The 11,392-nt window shown below is 50.0% G+C and overlaps 1 protein-coding gene across 2 annotated transcripts; it reads left to right on the top strand.

Moving 5' to 3' along the window:
- The first annotated feature begins 3,679 nt into the window (after positions 1–3,679).
- LOC133229710 (sialic acid-binding Ig-like lectin 14) lies at positions 3,680–10,184 on the top strand. 2 transcript variants are annotated; one of them, XM_061386438.1, is made up of 7 exons: positions 3,680–6,027; positions 6,126–6,506; positions 6,739–7,008; positions 7,174–7,221; positions 8,648–8,893; positions 8,997–9,132; positions 9,401–10,184. In XM_061386438.1, the coding sequence occupies exons 1-7, from the start codon at positions 5,991–5,993 to the stop codon at positions 9,414–9,416; spliced, it is 1,134 nt and encodes a 377-aa protein (XP_061242422.1). In that variant the 5' UTR covers positions 3,680–5,990; the 3' UTR covers positions 9,417–10,184. The 2 variants fall into 2 exon arrangements, with proteins under 2 accessions (XP_061242422.1, XP_061242421.1); XM_061386437.1 differs by having other exon boundaries at positions 3,682–6,027; positions 6,736–7,008.
- Positions 10,185–11,392: the final 1,208 nt, after the last annotated feature.

The raw sequence follows: 11,392 nt of genomic DNA, 5'->3' as shown, positions 1-11,392 counted from the left end.
TGGTTGGATGGCCTCACCGACTCAATGGACATGAGTTTGAGCAAACTCCAGGAGATACTAAGGCACAGGAGAACCTGGCTTGCTGCAGTCCATGGGGTCACAGAGTCGGACACGACTTAGTGACTGAACAACAACAAAGGGACTTCTCTGGTGTCCAGGGGTTAAGACTCTGCCTTGCAATTCAGGGAACTCGAGTTCTATCCCTGATCGGGGAACTTCAATCCCTGGTTGAAGAGTTGTGAATAGCACCCTGGTTGTGGTGCTATTGTAATGGACAATTTTTCAGAGCAGTTTTAGGTTCACAGAAAGTGAAGAGAAAGATCTCAGCTGTAGCTTCCTGGATTTTCCAGTGTGTCTAGATATTAGGATGATGCCTTGCTCTGTGATCTCAGTTCTCTGATCAGTCTAAGAAAAGTAATTGATCCCCCAGTTTTTTCACATTTTCTCATTGTAAGAATAGAAGTGACAACTTTCAAGCAATTTGAACGTTAGGACTGAAACAAGAAGTCTCTTGCTATATTATTTTTGTTTGTGTGTGTGTGTGTGGAATATTTTTTGTTTTTGTTGGAGGCTGGACCTTGCCCATCTGCAAACTGAGAACATGGCTTTCCTAAACTTTGTTGTTGTTTGGTCACCCAGTAATGTCTGACTTTTTGTAACCCCATGGACTGCATCATGCCAGGCTTCCCTGTCCCTCATCATCTCCTGGAACTTGCTCAAATTCATGTCCATCGAGTTGGTGATGTCATCCAACCATATCGTCCTCTGTCGTCCCCTTCTCCTCCTGTCTTCAATCTTTCCCAGCATCAGGGTCTTTTTCAATGTGTCCGCTCTTTGCATCAGGTGGCCAAAGTATTGGAGCTTCAGCTTCAGCATTAGTCCTTCCAATGAATATTCAGGACTGATTGCCTTTAGGATTGACTGGTTTGATCTCCTTGCAGCCCAAGGTATCCTCAAGAGCCTTCTCCAGCACCACAGTTGGAAAGCATCAATTCTTCAGTGTTCAGCCTTCTTTATGATCCAGCTCTCACATCCATACATGACTACTGCCTCTTGAAAAAGGAACTAAGAAACTTTCTAAACTAAGCCTCTGAAATATGTTGAAAGTGCTAAGTTCACTATGTCCAGCAGAAGGGGCTCTTGAGCTTCAGTTTCTTCTCCTTTCTCAAGGTGTGATCAACCGCTGCTAAATCCAGGTAGAGAGAAACACTCCAGCTTGTAAGATTTTTGTTGGTTGTTTCGGGGCCTCCCTGATCAACCCCCTACATGGATAAGGCAGTTATGGTAAATGAATGAAGTAGAAATGTGTAAGAAGGACAAGTGGGCACATGTTCTGACAAATGGCACCTGGATTTGGTTTTAGTATTTATGACAATAAGGACATTAATTTCATCGTGGAGGTCCTACCCTCATGAAGTTAAAAGATGCTTCCTCCTTGGAAGAAAAGCAATGACAAACCTAGGCATCGTATTAAAAAGCAGAGACATCACTTTGCTGACATAAGTCCCTATAGTCAAAGGTATAGTTTTTTAGTATGGATGTGAGAGTTGGACCATAAAGAAGGCTGAGCACAAAAAAAAAAAAAAGAAGAAGAAGAAGAAGAAGCCTGAGCACTGAAGAATTGATACTTTCCAACTGTGGTGCTGGAGAAGACTCTTGAGAGTCCTTTGGAGTGCAAGGAGATCAAACCAGTCAATTCTAAAGGAAATCAGCCCTGAATATTCATTGGAAAGACTGGTGCTGAAGCTAAAGCTCCAATACTTTGCCCACCTGATATAAAGAGCTGACTCACTGGAAAAGACCCTGATGCTGGGAAAGATCAAGGGCAGGAGAAGAAGGGGGCGACAGAGGATGAGATGTTTGGATGGCATCACCGACTCAATGCACGTGAGTTTGAGAAAACTTCGGGAGACAGTGAAAAACAGGGAGGCCTGATGTGCTGCAGTCCATGGCGCCACAAAGAGTCAGACACGACTTAGTGACTGAATACTTTCACAACAAATAATAGAAAGAACACTGTGCGTTCTCCCTCTCGATCCCCTACAGGAAGACACAGTGAGAGACTGGCTGTCTGCAAGCCAGGAAACACCACCTCACCAGGGAACTGAATCAGCCAGCCCCTTGCTCTTGGACTTTTCAGCCTCCAGGACTGTGAGAAATAAATTCCTTTTGGTTTAAGCCTCCCAGGTTTGGTATTTCATTATGATAGCCTGAACCGACTAAGACACTGGTCCTTATTTCTTTCTACAGCAGGTTTTGGTCACTTTTATTGTATATTAATGGGCATCAGAGAAGGACTTGCTAAAAAACATGAACATATGTCAGCAAGTTTCCCAGAAGTCCGTGGAAGGGTTGTGAGCTGCGAAATTGAAGGCAAGTCTTGTGGGGAGGGGTGGGGCAGTTGGTACTCGTAGGTATAGGTACGCGGGCCTGGCGGTGAGGGGCAAGGTTATGTTAGGCACATGCGAGATCATTCCAGCTCCAGTTGACCTGACCGGGAAAACAGAGTGTTGACTCACTTAACTTGAAGATCTCTGAAGTATACGGGCTTCGGGCTTCCTGAGGGCTCAGCGGGTAAAGACACCACCTGCCATGCAGGAGACACAGAAGACCCAGGTTTGACCCCTGGGTCAGGAAGATCCTCTGGAGTAGGAAGTGGCAACCCATTGCAGTATATTCTTTTTTCCTTTTAAAACTCTATTTAAAATAAAATTTATTTATTTTTAATTAAAGGATGATTGCTTTACATTATTGGTTTCATTTCTGCCATACATCAACATGAGTTAGCCATAGGTGTACATATGTCCCCTCCCTCTTGAACCTCCCTCCCACCTCCCACCCCCTCCCACTCCTCTAGGTTGTTACAGAGCCCCAGTTTGAGCTCCCTGAGTCATACAGCAAATTTCCATTGGCTATCTATTTTACGTATGTTAGTGTATATGCATCCATGCTACTCTCTCCAATTCGTCTCACCCTCTCCTTCCTCCCCCTGGCCCGTGTCCATAAATCTGTTCTCTATTTCTGCATCTCCAATGCTGCCCTGGGAATAGATTCATCAGTACCATCCTTCTAGATTCCATATATATGTGTTAATATATGATATTTGTTTTCCTCTGTCTGACTTACTTCACTCTGTATAATAGACCCTAGGTTCATCCACCTCATTAGAACTGACTCAAATGCCTTCCTTTTCATGACTGAGTAGTAGTCCATCGTGCATATTTAGTTTTTTGTTTAAAAAATCCCCTGCACAGAGGAGTCTGGTGGGCTGTCGTCCAAAGGGTCGAATACGACTGAGTGACTAAATGCACCCACACAGACACAATGGCTTCAGATACTGAGGGCTTTGGAACTTGGTCAATGTCACCAAGCTCCTTAAAAAAAAAACAACAGGGGGTGGGTTTCCCTGGGTCCAGTGGTTAAGAATTCGCCTTGCAACACAAGGCACACGGGTTCGATCTCTGGTCTGGGAAGATCCCACATGAGGAGGAGCAACTAAGCCCGTGTGCCACAACTACTGAGTCCCGACTCTAGAGCCTGTGCTGAACTACAAGAGAGAAGCCACAGCAATGGGAAGCCCACACACCGCAATGAAGAGCAGCCCCACACTTGCCACAACTAGAGGAAGTCCTTGTGCAGCAACGAAGACCCACCACGGCCAATAAATAGACTTTTTTTTTTTTTAAAGAGCATAGGAAAATATATAATATGTTGAAAAAAAAAAGTTGTTAACCCTGTAGCTTTGCTGGCCCTGTTCTCAGGCAGGCTCTCACCACATACTCAGCTCTGAAGACTTCCAATCCACACTCTTCCTTCCCTAGAGATGTTGGCGACTGAGCAAGCATCCTGTGGGGCCTTCCTGGGAGAGACCCTCCCCCACACCCTCTGCTCTAGCCCCTCTCTGAAGTATCCAGACAGCAGGATCTCATCCGTGTGTGCGTGAGTGCTAAGTCACTCCATCGCATCCGACTCATGGCGACCTGATGGACTGTAGCTTGCCAGGCTCCTCTGTCCATGGGATTCTCCAGGCAATACCGGACTGGGTTGCCATTTCCCCCTCCAGGGTATCTTCCCGGGTTCCTAAGTTTTTTCAGATGCTAAAAACTGCCACCAACGTGAAGAAATTAACTACTTGAAGATCGAGAGCAAGTAGCCCCCAGATCTTCTGACACCTAAGTATTGATCACCATCAATCAATCAAAGAATTGTGCACGAGTTGATCACACACCCTGGGCAACCCTCCTTCACTTGGCCTTTAAAAATGCTTTGCTGAAACCCTTTGTGGATTTCAGGGGGTTTTATAGCAGAAGCCACCTATCTCCTTCCATGCCTGCAGCAAACCTTTCTCCCTTCAAACTCCAGCACTTGACTGTTCCTCAGACAGGCCAAATTGTTTTCAGTAACAAGGTTACAGGAAAATTTCCTTTTCTGTTCAAAATCATGGTCCTTCTTTCTACAGGTTGTGGCTTCTAGATGTAACTTCCTTCCAGATAAAAACTGATCTTATCTGTGTTCCCGCCTCTGACAGATGAATCAGAGCATGGGGTAAGAGAATGACGTAATCACAGAGTGTTATGGAACTGCATCCTTGGGCTCTCTAATCAAAAGAAATGGATGAGAGGCCAGAGAAGAAATTCAGGGCAGGCTTTATTGAGACTCCGAGGTCGGGAGAGCTGGTCCCTTAAATGGGATGAGGGAGGGTGGATCAGTGGGTGGGGCCAGAGGCATGGTTTAGGTGGTCTGCCCACGCCTCTGTGGTGCTGGGTGCAGGGATCAGGCCCAGTACCCTGTTTTTGCTCCTTACACAGCAGAAGGGGCAGTTAGGTTTTGGTCTTTTTGTATCTTATTGCTCATGATTTGCACCAGCTGCAGATGCCTGGAGTTATTTTTAGTCCCTTATAGTTTCTTTGTATTTTGTCACTCTGGAAGATGTTTGTCCAGGTACAAGCACTGCCATAAAGGGTCCTAGGTCCCAGTCTGTCTCAAGGGCAGGGTCTTGACCTTCCAGCCTAGCGATGCTTCTGCCCTCCCTGCTAATGACCAGGTAACCCCCGAAGGTAGGCGAGGTGGGGTGTGGGGCTGGCCCTGCTCTGCTCTCTATCTGCCTAGACAGAGCCTGGGAGTGTGCAGAAGCTCTGTGTCCCCAAAGCCTTAGTTGAACGAACAAGTACCAGTGCCCGGTTCTGTCCTAAGCACGTGACACACATGAACTCATTTAATCGGCATTTCTGCTAGTTTCTCTGTTTTTCAGATGAGCAAACTGAGGCACAGAGAGGCGAAGTCACTCTGGGAAAATTGAATACATGGCAGGTGAAGTGGCAGGCGTCTGGGTTCCCAACCGGGCACTCTATGCCCTCAGCTTCTGCATTCCAAACCCCCGGGTGCTCAGGTGGCTTTAACCGCCAACAGCAGGACTGGAATCTGAGCCTGCCTGGGACCAGGGCACTGATGGGGATGGGGACCCAACTCCAAGGGGTCAGGAGGCTCCAGGCTCACGATGGGGACCGTATCTCAGGGGATCTAGATGCACTTGTCCCTGAGATCTCAGCGTCTCTCCTGGGTCGGGGGCAGCCCTTCCTCTCCTGGATGCTCAGCCTGGGCTCCTCTCCACACCTGACCATGAATTTGCTCCTGGACATCCCAGGGGTTCTGATCCCTGGGGAGCTAGCCAGGTGACCCTCCACCCCACCCCATGTAGAAAGCGGTACATGGGGAAAGCGCGGGCAGCAATCGGGCCCTGGGAGTCTCCAGCCTCATGTTTTAGGCTCACAGTTTGAAGGTGCAAATGGGAGAGATGGGGAAACGAGATTTCTCAGACAGTCCCCACCCTCGGTACGTGGTACCTAACTTCCCCTTCCATGGATCTTAAGAGCTACCTCTCCGTCACCCTCTGGCTTCCTGTTGGAGCTTCCTCGTTCACTCCCCACATTCAGGGCGCTTCGCTCCCCAACAGAGGGACCTGAACCGGCTCTGTGCTGGCGGATGCTGACATGGTGCCCTTGCTGCTGCTGCCCCTGCTGTGGGGGGGTGAGTGGGAGAGGGGTGGGGGACAGGGCTCACGGCTGGGGGAGGGGGGCACGCGTGGGGAAGGGCTGGAGCTGCAGCTGAGCCTCTGTGTCCCCCAGGGTCCCTGCAGGAGCTTCCGGGGTTTGAGCTCCGAGTGCAGGAATCGGTGACGGTGGAGGCTTGCATGTACCTTCGCGTGTCCTGCTCCTTCTCCTACCAATGGTATCCCTGGTATCCCTCTATGGAACCCATCATCTATTGGTTCCGGGAAGGGGACGGCCCACACAGTGATCCTGTGGCCACCAACGACCCAAACAGAAGACAGAAGCCAGAGACCCAGGGCCGATTCCGCCTCGTCGGGGACCCCGGAATCAACGACTGCTCCCTGAGCATCAAAGAGGCCAGGCTGAGCGACTCAGGAATCTACTACTTCCGAGTGGAGAGAGGACCTAATGTGAAATACAATTACAGAGATAAGAAGCTGAATTTGCAGGTGACAGGTATGACAGGGGGCCCAGGAGAGGACCCTGGGACATGGGGATCTTTCTATTAGAATAGGAACAGGATTTAGGACCACTCCTTGCTCCAGGTCTTGGGGTTTTAGGGTTCAGGAGAGACCCAGGACTGGGAGTGAGCTGTGGCCGTGAGGCACTGGTCCCTCTGAGAGTCCCCCTCTGGGTCCCCACACCCCGGGGGCCAGGCATCTCCCTTTCTCCTCCTCAACCTCAGCAGAGAAACCCGACATCCAGTTTCTGGAGCCTCTGGAGTCTGGGCACCCCACAAAGCTGACCTGCAGCCTGTCGCTACCTTGTGATGAGCGACACCCTCTCCTGTTCTCCTGGGCGGGAGACACCCTTGACGAGATGGACCCAGGGACCCTCCACTCCTCGGAGCTCACCCTCACCCCAAGGCCCCAGGACCACGGCACCAACCTCACCTGTCTGGTGACACTCCAGGGAACGCAGGTGACCCTGGAGAGAACCGTCCGGCTCAACGTCTCCTGTGAGTGTGGAGGGGCGGTGGGGTCCCTGGGAGTGGTGTTGGCAGGAGGCAGGTGGCATCCCTGCATCCCTTTCCAGCTGAGATTGGGGGAATAAAGCTCATCCTCTCAGGTGGCTCCTGGGGTGGAGCACTGATGGCTTCCTGCCTCTCCCGTTTTCCTCCCAGATGCTCCACAGTTGGTGATCACGAGACTATCTCAGGAAAGCTTTACAGGTAGGAAGGATGGTCTCTCCTCTGGGGCTGTGATGGGAGCAGGTCTCTGCCAGCTCAGGGCTCAGAGCTTGGAGATGAGACGGTCATTCACTCCTCAGCCCCCAAGCTCTGGACCTGTCCTCTCTCCCCAGTGTCTCGCATCCATGGACTATTACTTTTGCCTGCTCCCTTTCCTTTTCTTAGTTTAAAATTTTAGTTTTAACTGAGAAAACACACAGATGATCAAAGTTACCATCGTGACCACTTTAAAGGGTAGATCTCAGTAGGGTGAGGTCCAGGGACAGTGCTGTGCACCCATCCACAGAGCTCTGCCCGACTGGCAGAACCGAAACGCCAAACCCACCAGGTGCTGTGTCCCCGTCCCCTCCCGCTTCAGCCCCTGGCCACCAGCTTTCCGCTTTTAGTGTCTGTGATGGACTACTCTAGCTTCTGCTATTTTTTTTTTTTTTAATGTTTCTGGCTGTCATCAACTCCTATGACAGGAACCCTCCTTCAGCTCTGATGTCATCATCTTTCAGAGGGACTCCTGTTCCCATTGCCCACAGCTCCACCTTGGACCCCATTCCAACCTCTCTTTACCTTCCTGGGTGGACTCCTCCCATCCAGAGTCTCCGCTTGTGGTCGTGCCCGCATCCTGATCCCCCCGTCCTGTCTCTACTCTGTCCATCCAGAGATGTTCTGCAGGTTTAACTACCTCTTGCTGATGCCTGTCAACTGCACCCTGTCCCCCACTTAACCAGGCTGTGGTTGGACGGCCCTCTACCCATCACCCTTTCTCACCAGCTGCACCCATGACTCAGGGACTTCTGCAGAGCTTCACTGCTCAAATCACTTCCCCCTTTCCATGTCCTTGGCCCCAGAGCCAGCTGCAGTCTTGTCCTGGAGCCTGGGCCAGTGATCAGCCTCCTCCCTCAGCCTCCCCGCCTCCTGTCTCATGTGCAGTCCAGGGCCCCACCTGGCCCCAGCAGGGTCCTGAGAGTCCGCGCCGACACTGAAGCTTCCCCTTCTCACAGGATCCTACTGCTTGCCTGTCACCCTGGAGCAAAGCCCAGCGCTCTCAGTCCTGCTATCAGGGCTCCAGCACATCTGCCCCTCCCTTCTCTCTCCCACTCTTATCGTGTCTCTGTTGCTCCGGGTCCTCTCTGCCGCGATGCAGACCACGTGCCTTTCTCCCCATCTTGCAGGCTGTCTCTCTCTTGGCACATCTTCCCGTCAGCTTCCCACCCACTTCTCTCCCTTCCATCCTCAGATCAGCTCCCATTTCTTCTGGGAGCCTGCAAAGACCACCAGGACTGTTGCCTCATCGGCCTCAGTGAGCTCATCCTGGGTCCTTGTCACCCGGCAGTCTTTCTGCATCAGGAAGTGGGTGGAGCGAGGGTGAGACAGCCCTTGGCTCCACCCACTCATTGGTGCATCTCTCACCCAGATCTGAATGGCACGTCACTGCCCATCCTGCAGGGCCAGTTCCTGCGCCTGGTCTGTGTGGCCGACAGCAACCCCCCTGCCACGCTGAGCTGGCTCTGGGAGGGAAAAGCCCTGAGTCCCTCCCAGCGCTCAGCCCCCGGGGTCCTGGAGATACCCCGTGTCGGGGTCAGAGATGGAGGAGAAGTCACCTGCCGAGCTCAGCACCCACTGGGCTCCCAGCAAGTTTCCTTCAGCCTCTCTGTGCAGAGTGAGTTGCAGGGCAGGTGCTGGGGGCGGGCAGCCTGGGCAGGTGTGTGCCTTTGGGAGGGCTGGGTCTGGGGACTGAGCTTCACCCCCTCTCCCTTCCCCAGAAAGCCCCCCTCCCTGCAGCTGTGAGACTGAGGAGCAGCAGGGCTCCTGGCCCCTGGTCCTCACCCTGATCAGAGGGGCCCTCATGGGGGCTGGCTTCCTCCTCACCTATGGCCTCACCTGGACCTACTACACCAGGTGAGCACACCTGTCTCCCTGAGGGAAGTCCGGGGAATGGCTCTGGAGTTGCCAGTGGTGCTGGGCGGTCCTGTCCTGCCTGGAGCTAAACTGTGTGACTCTCCAGGGCCTTCCATGTTGGTCCTGTAGCTAAGATTCCAGGTTTCCCCTGCAGGGGGCAGGGGTTGGATCTCAGGTTGGGGACTAAGATCCCACCCGCCTTGAGGCAGAGCCCAGAACGAGTGAAATGCATCTGCATTTCTGACCTGAGACCGTGTTGGCTCTGCAGGTGTGGTGGCCACTAGGGAGCTGGGCTGAGGGGCGTGGCCGAGCCTCGCTCCCTGTCATGACGAGATTCACCCGAGGATGCAGAGCCCAGAGGACAGATGTGGGGACATCACTGGGTGCTTCTCCCTGGAAACTCTCCAGTCAAACCCTGTGTTATTTGCATCCATGAGCTTTTATTTGTGTTGATTGTGTGACAACAGGAAGAGTCAATTCCATTGAAAGGAGACTTTCTGACTTACCTCACTTAGTATGAGATTATCCATGTTTTTGTATCAATAACTCATTGTTGGTTTTGCTACGGTTTTTGTCTTGAAAGTGGTATTTTATGTATGACTATTCCTCCAGTTATGTATGAACCCTAAAATACGATGACATTGCATTTGTTTCCATGTTTTGGCTCTTTCAACATATCGTTGATATGAATGTTGTGATGAAAATAGGAAGGCTAGCAAGTTTTCCTGGTGGGTATGGAACTGCTTCGTCATAAGTTTGGCATATATTTAGTTCTAGAAGGTACCTTCAAAGGGTTCTCTTGAGTGGTCAAGTGAATTTCCATCCCCGCATCATATTTGAGGGTTCTGAGCTGTCTGTATCCTCAGCATCACTTGTATTAGCAGCAGGCTCAGTTTTCAGTCCTGCCTTCCACTGTGGCAGTGTCTCCTTACCTTTTTGTTTCCTTTATGTGCAATGTGATATTGAGCTATTTGAATATCTCCTTTTGTGAAATTCCTGTTTGAGTTTTTGCCCATTTAAAAATAAAAACTGGGCAATCTTTTTCTTATTGAGTTCTTTGTTCTGGGTATGATTTTTAAAATTAAAGTATAATTGATGTATAAGGTTGTGTTAGTGTCACAGTATAGCAAAGTGATTCAGCTATATATGTATATTTCTCTCAGATTAATTTCCACTATAAGTTATTACAAGATACCGAGTAGAGTTCCCTGTGCTATACAGTCGGTCTTTGTTGGTTATCTATTTTATACACAGTTGTGTGTATATGTCAGTCCCAATCTCTCAATTTATCCCTCCTTCTTTTAATGGTGTTTATTTTTTAAGAAACAAAGATGTAAACATATGTCCAAATAAATATAAAACCAATATTCATTTGTTCTCACAACCTGTTCCTGGGAGTGTCTCAAATATATATGTTTATTGTCATACTTAGGAAATCTTCATGAAATTTCTCCCTTAAAGAATAGTAACATTACAGGTTGTTTCCACATGTGGCTCGAGCCCTTCCTGTGGCTTTGAAAACAAGGCTGTGAAGATTGTTGTTGTTCAGTCTCTCAGTTGTGTCCGACTCTTGGTGAGACCTCATGGACTGTAGCAGGAGGGCTTCCCTCTCCTTCACTATCTCCTGAAGCCTGCTCAAACTCACGTCCATTGAGTCAGTGATGCCATCCAACCATCTCGTCTTCTGTCATCTCCTTCTCCTCCAGCCTTCTATCTTTCCCAGCATCAAGGTCTTTTTCAGCATCTGGATCTTTTCCAATGAGTCGGCTCTTCACATCAGGTGGCCAAAGTATTGGAGCTTCAGCATCAGTCCTTCCAATGACTATTCAGGCTTGATTTCCTTTACGATTGCCTGGTTTGATCTCCTTGCAGTCCAAGGGACTCTCAACAGTCTTCTCCAACAGCACAGTTTGAAAGCATCAATTCTTCTGCACTCAGCCTTCTTAATGATGAAGAAAGAGTGATGGGTCCTGAATTGTGTTTCAGGTAAGATCTAGCCTAGGGTCCCCAATTATGGAGCAAGCGTCTCCCTTTACCCACTCCGTTTTTCATGGTCTTCTGCCCCAGGGCTGGTCCAACAGACCCTGAGATCCAGGAAGACCCACAGCCCTGTTTGCCATGTTATAAAAACCCTTCTGGGCAAAGGAGCTTTTCACCTTCAGCTTTCTTGCCTGGCTTCCGCCCTCCACTGCATTTGGGTCAGGAAGCTTGTTTTCTGCCCCTAGTGGAACATATTTGAGAAAATTTTCAGTATCTTTTC

The sequence above is a fragment of the Bos javanicus genome, chromosome 18 (genome assembly GCF_032452875.1).
Source record: "Bos javanicus breed banteng chromosome 18, ARS-OSU_banteng_1.0, whole genome shotgun sequence".
NCBI classification, from domain to species: domain Eukaryota; kingdom Metazoa; phylum Chordata; class Mammalia; order Artiodactyla; family Bovidae; genus Bos; species Bos javanicus.
Note: the sequence above shows the minus strand (reverse complement) of the source record. Positions and strands in the feature narration are given on the sequence as shown.